General features: G+C 31.2%; 1 protein-coding gene across 1 annotated transcript in view; it reads left to right on the forward strand.

Annotated features, from left to right (window-relative positions):
- The first annotated feature begins 18,012 nt into the window (after positions 1-18,012).
- Positions 18,013-24,933, forward strand: part of LOC134711446 (glutamate receptor ionotropic, kainate glr-3-like) — a 96,387-nt gene continuing 89,466 nt past the window's right edge. Inside the window, exon 1 of the mRNA XM_063572039.1 lies at positions 18,013-18,195. Within this exon, the coding sequence (XP_063428109.1) occupies positions 18,120-18,195 (76 nt within the window). The 5' untranslated portion in view covers positions 18,013-18,119. The remainder of the gene's footprint in view (positions 18,196-24,933) is intronic.

Genomic DNA, 24,933 nt, shown 5'->3' on the forward strand with positions numbered 1-24,933 from the left:
ATAAACTTACTTTGTTTTTGAAGGGAGAATATAAGTCGAGGGAAAGAGACCAGCGTTATCTTCTTCTTTAAATATCTATTCCTCCCTCCAGTTATGGAACACCTCCCTATTAATGTATATTGATGGTACAGCAATGGCTATTTTGTAAATATTGGTGATAGGGTCACATCCCTAGAGGAGATAATTAATATCTCTTTTATAAGTTTTAAAGGTTTTATCTTTCAAAACGTAATCTTGAGGATTTTAACCGTAAGTGATATTACACCGATTCTAGGATTGGTGGTTCTCCTGACATGCGAGGGAGTTGCAGTACAGGTAAACAGGTAAACCGGTATACCAATCACCGTTTCGTATTTGGCATGAAATTATTTATTGAATGTTTAAATGTCACTTTCATGTATAGGTAGACTCCAGCATAGTTTCTCTGTTAAAAATGAACATATTTTCCAATCAGTTTTATATTAATTGAAGTCTGGAGCTGGCATGTTAGTTTTAAAACGGCTAGTAGTCTGATATTATTTATGTATTATTGTCATTTTGCTTATTTTCTTTGGTTACATCTTCTGACATCCGACTCGGACTTCTCTTGGAACTGAATTTTAATGTGCGTATTGTTATGCTTTTGCTTTTCTGCATTGGCTAGAGGTATAGGGGGAGGGTTGAGATCTTACAAACATGTTTAAGCCCGCCGCATGTTTGCGCCTGTCAACCAAGTCAGGAGCCTCTGACCTTTTTTAGTCTGGTGTTATTTTAACTTTTAGTTTCTTGTGTACAATAGTTTAGTAATGCGTTCATTATCACTGAACTAGTAAATATTTAGGGGACAGCCAAAGGACGCCTTCGGGTGCGGGAATTTCTCGTTGGATTCGGAAGACCTGGTGACCTTCTGCTGTTGTCTGCTCTATGGTCGGGTTGTTGTCTCTTTGGCACATTTCACATTTCCATTCTCAATTTTATAATACATTGTGTCATTGCTATATCATGGTCCAGTAACTGATTTATTGTGGTATTTTCTATAAAGTCATTTGCAAGTTGCATATCTATCCAAGCATATCAGATTGTCTGACATCTGTCTTGAGTCCCTATCCCTAGTTCATGGTAAAAGCAATTTTACCAGCCCAGTAGTCAACACTTCGGTGAATATCCATAATGTGATTATTTTTATAAATTTCCTCTATGCAAAACTTTGAACTTTTTGAAAAACTAGTTTAAGGATTTTCTTATCCCAGGCATAGATTACCTTAGCCGTATTTGGCACAACCTTTTGGAATTTTGGACCCTTAATACTCTTCAACTTTGTACTTTTGTTTTGGTTTATAAATATTTTTGATTTGAGCGTCACTGATGAGTCTTATGTAGACGAAACGCGCGTCTGGCGTACTAAATTATAATCCTGGTACCTTTGATAACTATTTACATTCATTAACAATGTTGCTGTTAACTGTTCCTCAGATTGTCTTTCCTGATTTTATTGATGCAGACAGGCGAGACATATCTTTGAGTCAACAGTTTATTTTCTATACATAAAATAATATGTGGCTTCAATGCCAATGAGACAATTCAAAATCCAAGATACAATTAAATGAATAAAAAAGTACAGTCTTCAACACAGAGCCTTTACATTAAATGTATGTTTTCTATAGTATACCAAATTTGGTTTCCTCATGAATAACGAAGTTGTGAGGCATATACATCAATGAGGTAGTACATCATTTGATATTCTTGTACATGTTGTATATAGCACGGAACTAGAATTACCATACATACAGATAATGTAAAAATATATATTTTGTATTTTGTAAATTGCAGAAAAGTATCAAAACTAACACACAAAAATAAACATGATCAATAAATATTTATTGATCATGTTATTTTTGTGTATTCCTCACAGAGTCGTACAAAACACACATACTGAAGTTAAATATTATCAATGATGTTAGAGGGAGGAGAGGATTTAGTCACACTCAACGGTACTCTACAGAGACACATCAACACACAGGCTGGTTCACTTTATAAATGTGATGTTTCTTTTAGAGAATATAGTAAGAGAAGCGGTTAAAGACACATAATTATAAGAACACATACAAACGAAAAACCTTAAAAATGTTAACATGTAATGAATATTAGAATAAATGCATAACTGTTTCAAAAGTATTTATCTTTGAGATTCCTTTCGGATTATTAACATGATCGGCACATTTATTAGTGACATGGCGTATTAGGTCAATAGCTCACCGTGTAACGAATTATCTTACCGACTATCTACAAAATGGTATTTGTCTATACGAAAAAAATGTCAACTATAACAACTTTTTATCATATGAATTTATTTCAATCGTGTAGCTCCGTGTTGAAGGCCGTACTTTAACCTATATTATTATACTTCACGTTAAAATGCCATATTTTGATTGGCTAATACGAGGGTGTCATTTTACTCTATCACATAGCTGAGAGTGTGACAATTTTTTTGAATGTTACCCTCTCGTCTAAACCAATCAAAAATCGACAATTTAAAGGACAATGGATTGAATTTACATCAAGTAGATGAATACAATGCTTAAGTTTTACGTTTTGGATCCAATTTTATTATTTAACTGTCAAAATAAAAAAAAACCATCTTGTTGTTTATTTCTAATACTCGTAAAGTTGTTATGTACGTGACGTCATAGAAAATCCTTTTGATATAAAATTAATCTGTAAAAGACAAAAATGGTAGGACGTTCAGTATAATAAATTAAATAACACATAGCTGAGAGGGTGATAGAGCAGATTGGTACCCCTCGAAAAAGCATTGTCAACCTTGGCTTCGCCGCGGTTGACAATGTTTTCTCGGGGTACCAATCTGCTCTATCACCCTCTCAGCTATGTGTTATTTATATAATGGTTTACTTTTTAAATTGTTATTTGAATGGAGAGTTGTCTCATTGGCACTCACACCACATCTTCCTATATCTATTAATTACATCTATGTATATCTTTGTCCTTTCAGATTTTGTTTTTGTTTTGAGAGGGAAGTAACTCCGTTATGCAAACTGTAACAACTTGTTAGCTTTAATCAAGTTTTATAAAATTACTTCAACCTTTCATCATCATTTAGTCGTCTGTTGAATCCTTTCAGATTTTTGCTCACACCGTGTTGTTTTTATAAAGGGTTGTGGTATCTTTTTTGTTTTGAAAGGGAAGTAACTCCTTATACTTACCCCATATGGTTGCTAACCCTATATGGTAACTAACCATGTGACACTCTACATCAAATATACATAGTCACCACGTGTAGTCCATTAACCAATCATATCCCCATAAATCTATTGGAGGTAAGATAAAAATCATTACAAGCAAAAATAGACATAAAGCGAAAAATATACTCGGACTGTTCAAGATTACCTCCATAGCACAGTTTTGAGCTCCGAAGCATGGCGACCACATTAAATATTCGTATTGAAGATCACAGCAACAGGGTAATAGCAACACATTGTGAATTATATCAGACAAAGAAACCCCAAAATACTCTCATAAATTGACCGATATTGGTTCTGTGAAATACAGAAATTATATGAACATGAAGACCACGATGCTTACTCTGATAGGAATTAAAACTTGACAGAAAATATCATTCGAAAAGAATTGATCCCGAGGAATGTCAATAGAAGTTTAAAAAATAAGACAAAAGGATTATAAACCGAATGAAAGCCATGTAACATTTTTATTAAACTAACATTCAATGAAAGTTTGTGAAAAACTTGTTTTGTGATTGTTTTTTTTTACTGTTTAGCAATAGTTGTTTCCCTTTGATCGTCAGAAAATAAACAAATAAGAAAAAAGTATTCTACGTTTAATGTAAAAAATCAATCGGGTTAAACACATTAGTTAAATGTATCAGGATAATAATTTCGAGTTTCGTTTACATAATACTAGCCATTAACGCTTAACTCTATTGTTGGAAAATCAAATGAACAACAAAGTAAAAGATCGTGAAAACTAACAATTGCAAAAATGCGATCATAATCTGAAAACCTTCTATGCAAAATAAAAAATTGCATCTTTAAATGTACAGTATTTACCTTTATTTCAACCAAAGAAATACTTTGCATGAATAAAGTTAAATCCTTTCCAGTGCTACAGTTAAAATTTCACACTACATTTCATTGCATATAAGAAAGTAGACAACCCAATTTTTACACTGTTATTTACTGGTTACCTGCTTTAGTAACTATGTAGCCTTAACTTTCCAAAATATTTTATAAGACCAGCAAATAAAAAAAGATTGATGCTTCCAGACACCAAACATACATGTTTATATGACTCAGAAAAATTTATGTGCATTGCAATGCAGGGTTAATTTTCTACAACTCTCAAATTCAAAGGAATATTTTTGTAGACCTACATTCTTGTACAACCGGATGTGACGTACCATGATTTGATCAGTTTTGTGATTTTCTAAAAAAAATTGTTACTATATTAATGTAAATGCATAATAAGTTGAATTCAAATTTGCCTTTGCATCCCAAGTTCTTTCATCTATGTGTTCCCAATTATTTTGTCTATGTATTCATCACAGTTGGTTTTAACTCATCAATTTAAAGTTAACCATGGCTAGATTTAGCAAATCGCGCCAAAAGTAAAGTCACAAAAATACAGAATTCCAAAAAACATTCAAAACGGAAAGTCCCTATCTAAAGGAGTAGGTCCGGTAAGAGCCCTTTTTGGCCCCAAAATATAGCAGTTTTACAAAATTGTTAAATTGTAATCTTTTAGTTATTCATTGGATAGTAGAATGGTTCTGCTACATAAACATTGGCTGTTTTTGGCAATACAATGCACATATATTGAGTACTAGCACCATTAAGTCATGCTAAATTACTGAAATCATCAAAATTCAAGCATTTTAGTTAAATTTTAGACGGTTTTCGTGTAAAACGAAAGTGGCCGCATTCGTGTTCATCCAAAATATTAAAAGGGAAGTTGTATTTGATGATAATACATAACATATATAAAGATTGAGGATGAACACGGATGCGGCCACTTTCATTTTTGACAAAAACCATCTGAAAAGTGACATTTTTTCGCATATTTGGTAGATTTTTCATATTTTAACTTAAATCGGATCGTTTTTTAAGACTAAATGAGTTAAAATCTTTAACAAAAATTAATTGAAACAAATGAAATAGACACTTAAGTGTTTAAAAAGTGGTCAAAATCTGTCGTCAGATGAAACTGAAATTTGAGGCCAAAATCGGTCCTTACCGGACCTACTCCTTTACTTTTTGTTTATAAAGAGCCTACAATATTCAAGTATTTGTACATATTTGGTTTACCAGATTTTGGAATCAACTTGAACCGTTGCTTAAGGGCCAATCTGCCAGAAAACCACGCAAAACCGTCCGAATGGCAGTTTTTCTAAATGAGTTCATATTTGGCACATTGTTGCACCTAAGTAATGTAAATAACCTCACAAATTTTTTTTTGAAAATTTTGAACCGGTTGGAATTATTTTTGACCGCCATCTTTAAACAGATGAAATTGCTCGAAACAGCAAAAATAAGCCTTTTTGGGAATATTTTGCAGGTTAAAATAAAAAAAATATGTCAACAATAATTATTTTTTGATAGTTGTTCCTAGTAATACATCACATTAAGTGTAAGAATGCATAGAAATAACAATGCTGTCTATTACGTGTATGTATAATCTAACCGTTTCAATATGTGTCGTTTAGCCTCATGTCCAAAATGGATGATTTTGGTCATCTTTCAGAGCTAAAATATTCCAAGACCCGTTTATTAAAAGAACTTTGATGCAGAAAATTGATCTGCATGCACCTACCAAATGTATAAAGTAGTATTTCCATTTGACCTCTGTTTAATGGATGAGAACTTTGTTTTAATGACACACATTTATGTAGATTTATTTTCGTATCCTTTATCGATCCAAATAGCGGTGATTTCATGTTAAAAAAATGAATGTCGCAAAGAGAGGATAGAATTTCCACATCCGCAGATTTCTATAACGGATTAGGAATCCGTAAATTAAAGTAACAGTACTTACGATACTATCAATAGACCCGTTATGATATATTAGATAAGGGAACTAAACCACATCATCCTATATCTATGAAAAAGAGATATACATGTGTATATAATGATCCCTTCAACAATCCTTTTAAAATAACGGAAAGTACATTTATCTCCGATATCTTTGAAAAGTTATGTTTATTACCGAACGAGACTGATAACTTTTGTTTGATCTTTGTATGGTAAAAATTCATTAAATATAAAGATAATTCATTCTTTAAATAGCTTTCTTCCTGGATATCTTATCGATAATGCATAAGATGGCATATTATATGCGATGGCTAAATTAATCAACACGATTGTTATACAATTTATTTTTGCGGAATAATTAGTTTAAAAGAGGGACGAAAGATACCAGATGAACAGTCAAACTCATAGATTGAAAATAGACTGACAAAGCCTTGTCTTAGAATAAAAAGACAAAACAGACACATAATAGTACAGAAAACACAACATAGAAAATAATGGAACAAACAACACGAACCCCAACAAAAAAAATATCAGTCGCTCCAGAAAGGTAAGCAGATCCTGCTCCACATGTGGCACCCGTTGTGTAGCTTATGGTATTAAAAATCCTTAAATGGCACTCACACCACATCTTCCTATATCTAATCCTTAATATGGTTGATTTTGAATGTCTTTATCTATATATTGATTAATGCATATTATTTAACTTTTCAAAATACCAAAGCGACAACAATTTATTTTATGAAAGAAGGGTGTTTTTTCAAGGCCATATTCGATGCCTAGTTGAAATCTATAAGTCCGTTTAAGAAAATGAATGTTTGGTAAACTTAATACTAAAACATGATATGATGAATAGAATCATATTCAAACAGTGTTCCTGTGGCCATTGATTGACGACCTAAATAATCCCATTGACTGGGACAGATTAGGTGAACGTTTTTCTGTAACAACCACTGCTCACTATGTATGTGTTAAAGAAACTTAAACTGTGGGGTCACCGAAGGGTCTCAACACCTAAATAAAGTAATCCGAAAAAAAATAAGGAATAACACGATGCTTTGATTTATATCAATAATATAAATTAAAACATAAAGGTTGTTCCTGATTAATTTTTCGAATTGTTTTATCATCAAAGGTGTTAAGAACCTTTGATGACCCCACAATTTAAATTTTATAGTAAGTAAGTAGTAAGCAGTTGTTGTTACAGAAAAACGTTCACTTAATCTGTCCCTGTCAATGGAATAATTTAAGTCGTCAATCAATGGCCACAGCCACACTGTTTTGAAAATGATTCTATACCTGATATAGTTCTTGTCTAATTATATCCAGAAAAGCTTGCGATTTAGAATTTTGACTGTCCCCCTGGTATCTTTCGTCCCTCTTTTAGAAAATAACTTTATAAAAACAAGATTTAACCTACAAGAGATTGTTATTACTAGCGTTATGATTTTCAGAAGATATGACACTTTTGCGTGAAATCACACGAGTGGTGATCATAACTGTGGACAATGTCATCAAGTCCTTTTTCTAGGAATTAAATGTCAAATTTGGCCAATCGGTAAGATGATAATTAAAAATACCAGTCTAGCATTTACTGACATTTATTTTGTAATCTGACTAGTGTTAGGAGATAACAAATTAATTGTCATAAGTGAAATAACAAGATGCCTTTGCAATCATCAATCTGAACCTGTAAAATCAATTTTCCTGTACTTTCTATTTAATTTTAAAGATGATGATCTCATTCCTAACAATTAATTGAGAAGGGGTAAATTAAATGATATTTCTATTTATTTTTTATTCGTGGGTGGATTTGTTTTTAATTCTGCTCTGTGCAAACAGAAAGTATCAATGATAATTGATGTTTTATATGGCTGACTTTTGTTTTTCTTTTATTACACAATCATGTTATGTAAATATGAAGGAGAACCGAATCCGGATAGCAAATCGTGATAGAAAATGTACTTTTATAAAACACTTGTATGTTCATTGTATGTTCGTTGTTGAGTCATATAGGAGATATGTATGAAGTGGTATATCTTTAGTTTTAATTAATAATCATGGCCTATTCCTCAAACAAACTGAAAATCAACAAGTGTTCATCATTTGATAAGGGGAATTATAAATTAATTTTCTAAAAGCTACTTTAACTTGAATTTGGAATGAACGATCCATTGCAAACTTGAAATATGTTTTTCAATCCACAGTATTTTCTATGCTAAGCGATAATAATACCATTAATGAAAACTGTTAAAAGTTCAAATTATAAATCATATCAAGTAGGAATATAAATGCCTTTATCATCTACTTTCGAACCTGAAAAATGTTTGGCGATTAAGAAATATTTGGACCTTTTTGAGATTTTAACCGAAAATAATATTTCATAAAATGTTTCATATCTTGCCAAAACCGTCTTGGGGGTACAAAGTAGGCCTAGGGGTTAGATCAAACCTTTCCGTTTAGAGAAAATCAAAATTTTATCAACAGAAATGTACAGAAAATAATGATATTCATGTTAAAACTTAAGTGTAGGGTCTGTGATACTCTTTTGCATCTTCGCTAGCCAAGGGTTACGATCCACTTTCGCTCTCTTCACCCTTGGCAGATTGAGATAAAATTTCGGAGACACAAGGTAAGGATTTTTATTTGATGCAGTCAAAACTCGCTGCATACAATCAAAAAGCGCCTATAACATGATCACGTGTAAATGTATAAAGTGTTTGTAAACAATTACCACGTGTTTATTGTGCAACAAGTCTTTACATCCCTAAACATACGACTATATTTAGTGACAACTTGAATGTTTTTATTCGTCCAATAGAAGTTCCTGTGTATGTTTCATGCACAAATGCATGAATGTTGACGTATATTTTCATTTCCGGCTTTACCAAGCGTGTAGAATCTAGACGCTACCGTGTTTTTACCTCCAACTTGAAGAGTTCAAGTGCTACCATTGGTCAAGAATAATGTATTCGTAATGGGCGTGATTTTTATTTTCCGAAAGATGGCGCAACATTGTCATCACAAATGTTGGCTCAATCCGCCAAGGGTGAAGAGAGCGAAAGTGGATCGTAAACCTTGGCTAGCGAAGATGACTCTTTTGAGGAAACGTTCACAAATAGTTGCACCATCCAGTAGATATTACAATTCATCAACGACACTATGCTTATCAGTTTTTTCGCGACAGGCGTGCATTTCATTTGAAATCATTCGCGGTGCTTGAATCAAAAATTTGACAATCTTCAAATTGATTTCAATCTCAGTTATAAAGTAGTTTAAAAATCCTTACAAAATTTCTGTCCTTATAGTTATATGAATATAGTCATCGAAGGTACCAGGATTTATCATTTAGTAACCCAGACGCGCGTTTCGTCTACATAAGACTCATCAGTGACGCTCAAATCAAATTATTTATAAAACCAAACAAGTACAAAGTTGAAGAGCATTGAGGATTAAAAATTCCAAAAAGTTGTGCCAAATACGGCTAAGGTAATCTTTGCCTGGGAAATGAAAATTCTTAGTTTTTCGAAAAATTCAAAGTTTTGTAAACAGGAAATTTATAAAAATTACCACATTATTGATATTCATGTCAACACCGAAATGTTGACTACTGGGCTTGTGATACCCTCGGGGACGAAACTTCCACGAGCAGTGGCATCGACCCAGTGGTGTTAATAGTTATCAAAGGTACCAGGATTATAATGTAGTACGCCAGACGCGCGTTTCGCCTACATAAGACTCACCAGTGACGCTCAAATCAAAATATTTATAAAACCAAACAAGTACCTAGTTGAAGAGCATTGAGGATCCAAAATTCCAAAAAGTTGTGCCAAATACGGCTAAGGTAATCTATGCCTGGGATAAGAAAATCCTTAGTTTTTTTTTGAAAAATTCAAAGTTTTGTAAACAGGAAATTTATAAAAATTACCACATTATTGATATTCATGTCAACACCGAAATGTTGACTACTGGGCTTGTGATACCCTCGGGGACGAAACTTCCACGAGCAGTGGCATCGACCCAGTGGTGTTAATAGTTATCAAAGGTACCAGGATTATAATGTAGTACGCCAGACGCGCGTTTCGTCTACATAAGACTCACCAGTGACGCTCAAATCAAAATATTTATAAAACCAAACAAGTACCTAGTTGAAGAGCATTGAGGATCCAAAATTCCAAAAAGTTGTGCCAAATACGGCTAAGGTAATCTATGCCTGGGATAAGAAAATCCTTAGTTTTTTTTTGAAAAATTCAAAGTTTTGTAAACAGGAAATTTATAAAAATTACCACATTATTGATATTCATGTCAACACCGAAATGTTGACTACTGGGCTTGTGATACCCTCGGGGACGAAACTTCCACGAGCAGTGGCATCGACCCAGTGGTGTTAATAGTTATCAAAGGTACCAGGATTATAATGTAGTACGCCAGACGCGCGTTTCGTCTACATAAGACTCACCAGTGACGCTCAAATCAAAATATTTATAAAACCAAACAAGTACCTTGTTGAAGAGCATTGAGGATCCAAAATTCCAAAAAGTTGTGCCAAATACGGCTAAGGTAATCTATGCCTGGGATAAGAAAGTCCTTAGTTTTTTTTTGAAAAATTCAAAGTTTTGTAAACAGGAAATTTAAAAAAATGACCGCATTATTGATATTCATTTCAACACCAAAACGTGACTACTGGACTTGGAAGTGAAATGGCTAAGTTTTACATTAACAGAAGTGAACAGAAACTCGTTTATATTATAAAAATCTTAGTAAATGTACCGATATTGAATTATTGACTTTCAAGATACAAATTCGCAGATATTTTCCCGTATGCAGTGACCTTAACCTCGACATCTTTCGTTATAACACCGACATCGCATAGCGCAATTGAGAAGGAACGTCATGAAGACAGCATTTAAACACATGTCAAGGTAATTAAAAATAATTGATAATTAAAGATTAGAAGAAAGTGAATAAATCAGTAATATTGTTATAACTCCTGCATTATGACTATAAAAATTTGATCGACATTTCGAATACGAGTTCATTAACTATTGAAAAATATCTTTAACTATGAGAATTATTTTTCTATTCAACAATAGATAAGTTCAGTTTTTTTTTTATTATTACACTGCTAAATACTTTTTTTAATAGAATAAAGATAACTTACCAAGATGTAACAATTTGATTGCTCTAATGTAGAAAAGAGAAATTTGAATTCCAACGCACAGAAAAATTAAGGTTCATGACATCTACTCAAGCAATATGTATTACGAATTTTTCAAAGAGCACTAAAATCAAAAACAGCAAAAAGACTAGAAGGAGATGTGCAATTTTGTACACATTTCTAGGAGAAACATCCGTCAAAGCAATATCATAAATTATGTTTTGATTTATTGCACTTATATCAAAATTAGTCAAGATTTTTGCACAAAACCCTTGGAATTGAATACACATATTTTGTTAGAAAAATTTAAAAATAGATCACTCAAATATTTGCCTATGATGTGCAAGCGTTCATTTTTTTTTTACAAAAAGTCATAGACAACCTTAACATTTGCAAACCTCGTGTTGAGTCTCTTAAGTCGAGCGCACCATAAAATGTGTAATTTATTTTAATTTGGTTCATTATAATATTTGTTCAACAAATACATAAATTTAAAAACTTGTTTTAAGGAACTTATTACAAGCACTGTTTGCAATAATCCTATATATATCAAGCACCGAACAACAAAAGGGTACATAATCCTTATTTGTCTTGACGAAATGTTTACAGTAGCAATGTTTTAAAGAAAGCTAGTTCATACTAGTTGGTACCATCAATGTTAAAACTAACACCTGGTTTGTTACCTTTGCTGGTTGAATGTCAATTACTGCGGAAAAAAATATAAAACATAAAATAAAAAATATCGGACTCCAATGTAACTTAAAAAAGGGGACTTCCCTGAAAACGGAAATAAATCAAAAGTTATCAATGAACATAACGAAAAAACAACTGTCATTTTGACGAATTGCAACAATACAAACTTTGCTTATCTTACAGAGCGCAGTGTGACAAAAACATATTGCAAACAACAGCCATATTTTTTTATACTGCTGCTAGCACACTTATTGTTATCTTTACCAAATATGGAAACAACGGGATTTTTCGTATAGTATCGATGATAAGTAACGTCTATTTTCTTCACGAATTTGGGGTCGTAATAGTAAATGAGTTAACTTATTCACTACAGGTGTAGCTAATTCAAGCTTCAGTATAAAAAATATTTAAAAAAAACTTTTGTTGTAAAACCATCAAATATCTCTCTGCATCAACCATTTACTGATGATGAAAATGCATATCTTCGAAAAAGTATCATTTATTGTGTGTGATAACTAGGGTTTATAATCTCCAACCACTAAACAGTTTTAGTCTGCCCTTCCACGAAATATTTAATTAGATAAAGGCAACAGTAGTATACCACTGTATAAAACTCATAAATCCATGGACAAAAAACAAAATCGGGGTAACGAACTAAAACCGAGGGAAACGCATTAAATATAAAAGGAGAACAACGACACAACACTGAAATGTAACACACGCAGAAACGGACCAAGCATCAGACAAAATCCCACGAGAATAACAAATATAACATCAAAACCAAATACATGAATTTGGGATAGACAAGTACCGTGACACGTCTTATCTCAATGTGAATGTACACTAAAAAATCAGAGAAAACAAAGGACGCAATGTTAAAATGTAACATTTGTCGAATTTGTTTAAGTATTTAAGAATTTTCCAAACATTCCACCTGCTAACCAATCAGACAATAATTTTAAGTTGAGTCAATGCAGACAAGATCATTATCTGATGCTCATTAGCTAGTAGATACATTGTCTTTTATAATACAACTGATATACATGGATCGTAATGGTGCTATGTGGATAAATTTATCGGTTTTCAAGAGCAAAATTGGCAGCGAATCATGGCTTCCATTTCTACGATTTTGAAAATGAACTGGCGTGAACGGGAGATAATTTTGATGAAGTAGAATCCTGACTGCTTGACGATTTTACATTGTATGTCCGATTTTGTACAATGACTTCATATTTAAGTTGTAGTTTAAGCTTTTAGAAAACTTTATTCGTTTGCAGGACTCCCTTTTGTTTACTGTTTAATTTTTAATGGATTTCGTTTTATTAAAAGAAGGTGGTAATACGTTAAAGAGAATGAATACACGCAATCAAAATACAAACCAGAGCCTATTTTGATTGAAATCAATGTTGTTTCTGATCACAAACGATAACTTTTTATGATTTTGTTTTCATAATCTAAAACCGCAAATAGTCTATTTTCCAATTTTGTTTCCTTCTAAACATTTCATTACATTCATTTGAATGTATCAATTAACAGAGATGAGGGGTGTAATTTTCATTCTCTTCATTGTGTCTAGGATCAATACTTCAAATCATCGAATTTTCGTTGAATTTAAAAAAGTTTATTGTTTTAGCTTTACTACTAAATCAGAAATCGTTATGAAGACAACTGCTAAATACTAATCATAATACCCTTTGTTAGATGGGTAGTTTAAATGATACAAACCCATATATATCGATAGAATTAAATTGACTCTCAAATGAAACAAAGATAATGAAATACCAATAATACAAAATGATAATTTATATATAATTATATCGTTTTATTTATTAGCTTTGTCATTTAATTTGATCAAAGAAATAACCCTTTATAATTTTTTTGTTTCTGAAGTGATTTTCTAGATTACATCTATTGGGAGTCCTCAGACTCCAAAAATACATAGTAAATGACGTATAACTTTGAACTGTACTGACATGATTAAAACAAGCCTTTCTAAAATTGTCCAGAATTGGCTATTTCATAAGGTTATTTTTGTTATGAGGTTCTTTAATTGTTTCGGTTCTTATTAATCCTTGACTTTTAAAAAATTGGTTTAGAGCGTTCCGGATGAAGTTAAATCCAGAAAACTGTGTTGGACAACTCTTCCGGTCCACTGAAGGTGTCATACCACCAATTACTCCCTCAAATTTAGAACGTATGTGAAAGTAGGCCTACTCGGACCAAAAATAGTGCATTTGATGTCGATTTTTACTTAAACTAACCGACAAATTGGCAGAAATGAAACTTTTGGTGAAAGAGAAATATGTTAAGACCATTTTGAGTTAAAATTTACTTGTTTATGAGTTTGCATTCAAAATTGAGGATTAATGCACTCCATAGTATACTAATTTAAGATTTCCAGAAAAAAACAGGGTTATTTTTAGTGTTACCTCTATTCGGAACACCTTTTCTTTTTTACATGATTTTAAACACCTGTTGAAAATTGGCATGTAGAAAGCTGATACATGTAGGATTTAGGGTATACCTGGTTTATATGAAGTTAAACTTAAGGTAAAATATTTAGAAAGCTGTGAAAATTGTAAAATTTGGTTGAACAGATAGGGACTTATAATTGATGGTATGACACCTGGAGATATATAATAACAATAATACAAAAGTATTGAAGTGCAAGGATGATCTAGATAATGGAATTCCACCATGAAGGTGAATTGGAAAAAACATATCTGAGTAATATTCAACTTAAAACGTACTTCTCTAAAGTTATTTAAAGTTTAAATATGAAAAAAACAATAGATTTCATTAAAAAAATATATGAATATAGAAATGATAATAAATATTTAATAAACACAATGTTTTTATTCTAACATTTTCTTTGGAAAGCACCTCTTGCGAAGCGTTTTGGTCAAGTACTCTAACTGATTATGTCCTTGCTTCAGCTTTTGAAACGAAGCGATTGTTGTTTTGCGAAATTATCTTTTTCATGATCGTATTTCTAATTAATTTTACCTAACATCCATGACAGCTTTCGTTGAAAACGTGTTGATACATTCAAATTAAAAAAACAACTGTTTTTACTTCCATTAATGTAATTAGAATGTAAATGAACCAATTGCCTTCGCTTCAGGGTTAATATTTAAATAGTAAACTAGAAAAATAATAAAAAAGCCCCTTAAAAAATAGTTAAATAAAACTTAAATCTATTATCTATGGAATAGACTGTTGTCCTTAATTTATTGACTCAGACTGTATTTATTGAGTTCATTAAAGATACTTTAACAAAAGTTCATGTGGACTCAAAATTGTAAAATATTATGTTTTTAAATCGTTGAAAGAATGGTTCATAGAATCTTCATTCGTTTTGCATTGTCCCTACACCAACATTGGTTGTTGTCTCTTTGACACATTCCCCATTTCCATTCTCAATTTTATTGTCCCAGTGTAATACTATAACGTCATCAATCTCTTAGAATAATCTCTAGCAACTCAACTAAAAGCAGATTTCGTGTGTCTGTTGGATGCATTTGAAGAGTATGCCATACAATTGTAAAAGTGCGAGCAAGATGAAATAAAAATGGACACTTTATCTGATAAGATAAAAACTGTGTGCTCCTTATACAATTAACAGTCCTAACAGATTTATTAACAAGAACGATTGATATCAAAACTTGTCAATTCTATGTTTCAACTACGAATGTGTTGACCGAAATGATATGTCATGGTCTTTCTAGCGTCATGTTTTGCGGTCTAAGGTAGTAAGATACCAGTAAAGTTGTATGATCTGTAATGTAAACAACAGAGCCATATTCCTAATTGTTATATCTTGTGACCGAGTTTGAATTTATACTACGGATAATGAAGGCACAACAGGAGACGCTTTAAACAGAATGTCCAACGTTGGTACAAGTGTATCTTGTCTTAGGGATGGATAAAGCGTACTTTGTAACAAAATTACTCTTATTCAAATAAAGGATTTTCTGAAACTGACATTATCAAAATGCTTGATTTCTGGATTGACAACATAGTTGTTATGGTTTGAGGACATGTTCAACATACAATCGTCATTCCCATTTTAACATACTGTACTCCTCTTCTTGTACCTTTATAAATATAGACAGATTTCATGTATGTACTTCTAACAGATCAAAATAACAATGTTAGTTCATAACTGGATATAGGAAGATGTGGTGTGAGTGCCAATGAGACAACTCTCCATCCAAATAACAATTTAAAAATTAAACCATTAAAGGTTAAAGTACGGCCTTCAACACGGAGCCTTGGCTCACACCGAACAACAAGCTATAAAGGGCCCCAAAATTACTAGTGTAAAACCATTCAAACGGGAAAACCAACGGTCTAATCTATATAAACAAAACCTTCTCTCTTTTTCTGAAACAATAGCATAACATCACAACAAAGAAAAACATACGATAAAATATAATTGGCAGACTTAACTAGTATCGAATTGTTATGTAAATATATTATTGTATTGTATAGTATATTTTTACAGTTTAAATATATAGATATTGGAAGATGTGGTGTGAGTGCCAAAGAGACAACTCTCCATCCAAATAACAATTTATAAAAGGTAACCATTATAGGTCAATGTACGGCCTTCAACACGGAGCCGAGGCTCACACCGAACAACAAGCTATAAATTGCCCTTAAATTACTAGTGTAAAACCATTCAAACGGGAAAACCAAAGGCCTAATCTATATAAAAATAGAGAAACGAGAAACACGTACAAATTACATAAACAAACGACAATAATATTCATGCTTTATGGCTTTGTCAAATAGAAATAACGAAAGTGTTGTCGTTATTTCTTCAAGTTGGTAATATACGACATAACATATTAAGATATAATATCATTATAACATAACTCCTGTATGTCTCTATACCACAGCGCACGTATATCAAACTAAACAAAATCTATGTAAACTTTGCGACGCATAATATTATTATTATAAAGACAAACCGATTTTATATGCTTTCTGTTAAAAAAGGGCGAAATATACCAGAGGTACATTAAAACTAATATGCCGAAAATGTACAGAAAACACCATGGTTAAAAAAGAAAAGATCAAAAGACAAACATTACTACAAAAAACACAACATGAAAAAAGGACTGAGCATCACAAATTCAGATTCAAAGAGATAGATTTAAGAAAACAAAAGAGATAAATTCATTATTTTTTTTTCGATTTTCAGCTCTAGTTCAACGAGCCTAAGTTAGGTACAAAATATTACCGAAATCTTTGACAAAGCACACTTACTGTCCCTTGACCTTACCCTATAAACAACTTTTACATTTAAACGACGTCATAATAAATGAACCGACGTTAATAAGCCACTCTTCGAACTTAGTCATCTTCCGTTTTGCTTGCGAAATAAAGAACCCCTATTTCTAGAATGGAAACAACCGAAATACTTTCCGATAAATCGATTATCAGATTTCCTTATGTTTATATTGTAATAAATTAGTCCAACAAATTATGAAGCCTCTTTGGACTTCTCTTTTGCAGCGCTCACTCGACAGACAGCTTCTTATTGTATCTCTCAGCTGATGTTTTACAATATCAATATTCAGACAATCTGATCATTAGTACTAATGTTGATGTAACACTATTAAGTTATGTCGAAATGACAACATATCATGTTTAAATATTATATGATATGTTATTATAACGATAGATTCTAAACACATAATACTTAATATTTACAGAAGGGTATCAGCAAACTTCAGAAATAAACAATACCCATATTTGAAATCAATAAAAAAGATTCCTTTTATTTTCATCTGAGGTTATTTCATTAATTAAAAGTTAAAAAAGCAATTAATATTCTTCTTTCCATCATCTTGTCCTAATGTGAAATTAGTCACTTATATTCCCATTGGATTTGTTTCATAGGCAACGACCGTAGAAAGAACGCCAAATTACAAACAATCCACACGTTAAATAAATAATAATAACAATTTCCAATTTTTATAAAGGTTTATCAATGGATAAATAAGTCTCTATTTAGTAATTTGGTATTGATCATTAACGTCAGCCGGTTTTAAACTATATCTGGTAGTGTTTTAATGTAAGCGATTGTTATTCGAGTAATGATTTAAATGATGGAAATACAAGAAACAACGTCAAGCTTTGTTCTGTTCATATGTGCGACATTGGAAACTTAAATTATCCGAAACACATTAACTTTATGATTCAATGTGGAATAACAATCAGTTATGAGGAGTTCCAATTTTCTTGTGTTCTTATTTGGATTACCAATTTTGTCCCACCAGACTGTAATTTTAAAGATTGGTAAGTAAATTCAGTTCTTTGTATGTACACTATAAGAGACAACTTTTGGTCCAAACACAGATAATTGTGGAATAATTATGGGATATATATTAATTTTCGTTAATTTCATTTCAAAAGTGCATGCAAGCAGAATTAGATAAAACCACAAAATCAAGTATCCACGAAATTACATTTTATCATAATCTACTAAAAATGGTACCCATGAATATCAATGAGGCTAAAGTATCTTCAATTTTTATCTGTGTTTATAACATTAAGTTTGTTTGCTTTTATTTAGAAGAATGTCCTTAATATTTCCCTTTCAGTGACACATTAAATGAATAAAAAGAGACGTTGAGGGACCACAAACTAGACAGCATGACATACTAAAGACAACAAGAGATGAACATCTTCTGTTTATATGGCTTTTGCACTCATTAACAATAGCTTTATCGGTCCCTTGTGCAAACATCTAAATCGTACCTAGTCCAGAAAAGTTTTGAAAATTGCAATATTAACTGCAGTTAACAATTTTAAATTCTTCATTACAAAAGCATTTAAAAGTAAGCAATGGCATTTATTAGAAGTTCATTCTGGACGAGAGACAATACAATACAAAACAAAAGACAAATGCATAGTTTTTTGGTGCTTTCTCATGTTAATTCAAGGTACAGTAAATGAGCTTTGTCACATATTTGGTATAATTATGCATACAACTATAGCTCGTTGAACTATTACTGGACTCATGCACATGGATATGTGTTATTTTATTTCATAAAATGTTCAGTCTATTTTAGAATTCAATGTTATGGCATATATACCATTTGTAGTATCAGTCAAATTTTTTAAAGTTTTAGTTTAACTTTCAGGCGATTATAACTTAATATTTGGTGAAAAATATCAAGTGCTGAGAAAACGCAGGCTTTTTTTCTGAAGCTACTTTTTTAAGTTTTGCAATTTTGATTTTTAGTTGTTGGTGTTGTCCCGATAATTAATACCTAACGACGCTTTTCATATGTATGTTTCTCTTCGTTTACTTGATGACCTATATTAATATATAACAAATATCTATAATAAAAAAAAGAGGCTTAGAAATAGTGGTCTTACCTGTATCTGTAGATTTCAATTTGAATTGAACCTTTGTTTTTCAAATTGTTGACATTTTTAATTGTATCACATCGATGAACATGGTTGATATTTTATTTCGACAATTTACGAGGTTATTTTAAATCATATTTCGAAACTTGTGGAAAGATCAATTAAAATTATTATACATGTTACGTGTTTACAAACAATTACGTAATACAAGCAAACATTGTAAAGAAAGTTTTCAAATTGATTCAATATTTGATGTTGTATGTAAAATGTTCATAATTCATTACCACATGATTGAATTGAAGTAGTTTCACAGACTGCTATATTTTTTCTGTTTTAAAAACCCAGTCTATATGGAAATATGTCCTAATGGTGGCTTGTTGTTTGTCACTGTTAGTAGTATCGTCTTTGTGATGAAAATATTCTAAGCACATTTTTGTAGATTCTGTTGTGGATAATTGTCTCACTTGTGACCGGACATTTTCTTTTGTGCCGACTTTCAATTCTTTTGATGTAAATTATAACATAAACAACAAAACTCAAAGCCAAAAAAATGTAACATTAGAAATGAAAATTACAAGTAACAATGACATAATTCATTTCTACGATACACGCACTTTAAAGATTTCAAAAGAAAATCATTAATCGCTGTAATTATTTCTTGGAAGTCTATCATATGATCGCAATGCATATGATGTCTATAAATAAAATTAATTACATTATCAATATTGCCGTTGGAAGGTTAATTTCCTTTTTCAGATGTTTACGATACACTTCCTTTTTCTTATCTGTCTTATGAACAACAATAAGACGAGGCTTGAATCATAATTTAATGTCACAAAATGTCATCCAAATTCAATATATTTGTCTTGGTAATGATAAATTTGCGAAAAAGTTCATTACATTAACCGAATACATGTATATGATTTTTCTTATACTGAATTTGAAATCTGAGCATGTTTTCTTCCTTGAAACACTTAATTTTTTTAAAACCCAGTCTAGATGGAAATATGTCATAATGGTGGCTTGTTGTTTGTCACTATTAGTAGTATCGTCTTTGTAATGAAAATATTGTAAACTTTTTTGTAGATTCTGTTGTGGATAATTGTATCACTTGTGATCGGACATTTTCTTTTTGCCGACTCACGAATGTTTTTATTTCTGTGTTTTAAATTTGTGATTTGTTGAAACACTAGTATCACAAATTTAAAACACAGAAATAAAAACAAAAATTGGAATGGTTCTTTACATATAGAATTAGGAATAAGGTAATATCAAAGTTTAACCTTTAGTTTTGTTAAAGGATAAATTTTATAATCACCAATGGCATATTACTAAGCTTAATATAAAATACACGTAGAGTCACCATTACAGCTTCTAAAACATTTAATCTAGAATGCTTGATATTTGTTATCTAAAATTTAAGAACAACTTCTAAATAAACTAATAATTTATTTTTCGTACCTTAATTGTTTTATTCGTGAGATACCGATACATTGCTTAAATAGCTACATATTGGTTTCTTTTGTAATGGGATAGGCAATAAACTCTCCATAGAAACCAGTTTTTATAATTTTGTACAACAGACGCGCGTTGAGTATTCAACAGACTCATCAGTGACGTTCGATATAACAAGTAGATGGCAACATAAGTCACAGAGTGGAAGAGCATCGAGGACCAACAATTCCGAATGGGTTTAGTCAAATACAGATTAGGTACTTCCATTCTCAATTTTAATTTTAGGTTGTTTGTTTCTGTGGTCGAAAATCATAAGCATAACGAAAATCCAAAGTTGTGTAACCAGTTAGTCTATAAAAACGACCAAAGTGATTATATCTTTCATGAATATGTATGTTGTCAGTTGAATTCAGTTATAAAGTAAAAAGATTTCGGGTAAAAATGACAGTTTTTAACACTTTAGGGTAAAAAAATGAAAGCTTATTTAAAAAAACTCATCTATTCCATTTGAAAATTGCAATACATATTAATTGTTTCGGCACCAATCTTGCTGTTTTTCTCGAAAATATAAGAACCCTGGATATGTATGCATCATACCAATCATTTATTTTGTTTTTAAAAATAGGCATACGCAAGCTATAAATTAAGGCAACAGCAGTATACCGCTGTTCAAACTTCATAAATTGAGTGAGAAAAAAAACCCAAATTCAGGTTGAAAACTCAAACTGAGCGAAACGCATCAAATATAAGAGGAGAACCACGATACAACAGTTACACAACATTTAACTGTCACACAACACGCAATGAATCGAACTATATATAATAACAAGCATGGCCATTTTCCTATTAGACTTGGTAGTAGACATTTAAAAAAAATGGTGGGTTGAACTAGGTTTTGTGGCATTCCAAACCTCCCGCTTTTATGGCATATTAATGTAGATATGAAAAAAAATGTTATTTTTCTCTTTGAACTTTTATCAAGTAACAATTTAATTCCAGTTGTAATACGTCTTCTGATTGGCTGACATATTTTTGACAGTAACGTCATCATTTTTTTCTCATGATTTTAAACTTAAAAATGAATTCAGAACTAAATAATTAGGACATTCAATGACTGTAATACTGTTCTGTCTTCACATGTTTGATATTTTTTCTTCGTAGACAGAAAATATAAGTCATTCCTTTAATATTTGTAGACACTTGTCTAGTTACTGTAGTTTTTGGTACGAAAATGCTTCATTAATTGTGAGTGTATAAACAAGATGATAACACAAGTCTAAATGTTAACCTTGGGATTATCTGTTTAAGCTACACGTCACAGATGTGCTCAAAATTGATAAATCGAAAATAGGTGACATCTCTAGCCACTTATACTATTTATCCAAGATTTCTTTTCAAAACTTAACATTTATTGCTCGGTTTCTTACATCACAGCACACCTGTATATCAAATGTCTTACAATAGTTTTCTGAAATCATAAAGAAGGAACAAAGCGTTTTTAAAATAGTATCTACCAGGTATAGAAAAATAATCTGAATGAATAGACCCTTAGGAGATTTCAGTGTTTTTCTTATACTTTTTGGAATTTTGACATGTTTCATGCAAGTGAGTAAATATTGCGCATATACTTTGCATGAGAAGTAAAGATAAATGCATAGTTTGATTTAAAAACTGTCGAACGATTATTGAATAATAGAATTCATAAGGTTCAAATGCTATTTGCAGGCTATTCCTGCATAAGCAAATGAAAATATAATCGTTATTGAAAAACGTATATAGCGCTTTAGAAATCCGACATACTTGATAATTTTACCGTTTTATACCCTTGTTTAACTACAGAACTGGGCTAAAATTGTCATAATACATGTATTTATCAAATATAAGAAGTATTGTTAATGTCAGAAAATAATCTCTGTATCCGTGTATCATATTCTTATTTCATAAAACATATTTTTGTTAATTACGAAATTGATTTTTGCGATAGGGATTACATAACATATTGACAAAATAAACAAGACTAATTTTTTGGGATGAAAAATGTAATTTCTAAAGTAGTAACAGCAGTGGTTTTATATTACATTCAATGCTTTGCCATTCCAGAGTCTGAAGTATCCTACCTTTTTGTAACGTTTTGATTTTTTTCCAGCGCTTTTAGCAATGGAAACTTAACAATGAATTTGTGTTATTCTAAATTTTGGAGTACGAGCAAAAAGTTTACTGATAGTTATTTAGGTTCTTAAAAAACGAATTAAGAATTAAAAACTAAAATTTCTGAGCAACTTTTAATGGGAAAATGCAATTATTACGAGTGTTACGTCTGATTTGTATATTCTATTGTATGAATAGTTTAAAGAGAATTATGTACAAATACCCTTTTTATGTGGTTAATATGTGGTTTAATTGACTTTTGAAAAACTAATATTATTCAGTATTTTCTAAAGTCTACGCATTTAAACCACATATGTACTGATCAGAAACATATGAGAGTGAAAATACTAAAAGTATTTATTCCATTTTCGGAGAAAGCAAGTAGATTTGTATTAAATGAGAATTATTTACCCAACCTAATTGTACATCAATTATGATACCATTCTCCATTTTCATTCTCAATTATATGCTGAATTTACAAGTAGAAAAATCTTGGATCATGTATGCGTTTACGACTCTTTTTTCTTCTTGTGAATTTACCTGTATTATGAAAATCTAATTCATATAGAAAACAATTCTATAATGAATTCAAATTTATATGGAAAAATACTTGTCTCAAATCTTTTTCATTGTCAGAAAGTTATAATCTGGAAACAATGAACAGATCTACAGAACGAAAGAACTAATGTTGATAGGGTGTCTAATATGCCAACATAAGAATATAGTTTATTACTTACTCATGCCATATAAAAGTACAAAACAAAATAATCAAGAGTTAAATATATTGTAACAATGAATTATCTGCACTCATTCCTATAAAAAAGTTATCTTTTAAATTCATACATAAAATGTTAGAAGGCATAAATTGGCACGTTAAGATTATCTTGTTTATAAACTTTATGCCGTTGCATTTGATGAGCAAATACGTGCAAATACGTCAAAACGGAGATATGTAAAAATTTGGAACACAGGTATCAAATTGCCAATAAGAAATTACGTGCGTCCGAATGGCTTCTTTAGACTTACTTTCGTCTAGAACGCACAAAATTGAATATCTGAAAGCCAGATATTTATTAATAATGTAAAAAAAACACGTTAGGAGATATATAACCAAATACTAAATACAAAATTAAGCCACATAAAAAAAGCCATCGATCTTAATGTATTCAAGAATTTAACTTTCTTAACTCTCATTTTTCAAATTCAAAACTGATATCTGCTATTAAAAAAATAAAATTAACAAAAAATACTGAAATGCGGGAAAAAAGTCCTCAATCGAATGGCAAAATCAAAAGCTCTCACACAATACAATAGTTAAGAACTGTCATATTTAGAGCATCTTAACTGTTGAAATGTTATCACTGTTTAATTAGAACATTACAGTCTAAAGATTATTATGAATGATATTTGTTTACATAACACTTTGTTTAATTTTATCTATAAAACGTTTTGCCTTTACACACCTTGCAATCAACTTAGATCAAGGATATGGTAATTTCAAACTTATAAATACCTTTTCATGCACGATTCGTCATACCTTTTTCTTATATTGAAGTCTTGGGATTGTTTGAATTTGAAATAGTTGTAAACACCGAAATATTCATAATTGAATTCTACGCCCTCACAAAATTTTCGTCAAGGTTCATTTAATTACTAGAATGTCCGGTGGGAAATTAATGAATGCTTTTTAATATTAAAAAACTACTAAATTGTTGCTAATCCCTTATAAGCTTATCTGTTTAACAAACCATAAATTTCAATGATTCTGAAACCAATGCATTCTTTCCAAAAATATATCTGAATTAAAGCATCGAGGAACGAAAACAAAGGGAAAAGGGGGCTTTGTGACTGAGTGTTTTTCAGAGATCAGTAGTCTGTCAGCACTAAAATTAGTTTGAAACTCACTCGTGGAAAGGTGTTATGGCTAGAATTACGATGTTTCCTGCTGAAGGGTATGTGATTTTCTATTACTCTTCAGTAATAAAAAGTAGCCGCCATTAAATAATCAAGTCTGTGGAAAGAGTCGTTAAATACCAACTCTTCAGGTACATTGAATGT

Source organism: Mytilus trossulus, chromosome 3 (genome assembly GCF_036588685.1).
Source record: "Mytilus trossulus isolate FHL-02 chromosome 3, PNRI_Mtr1.1.1.hap1, whole genome shotgun sequence".
Classification (NCBI taxonomy): Eukaryota; Metazoa; Mollusca; class Bivalvia; order Mytilida; family Mytilidae; genus Mytilus; species Mytilus trossulus.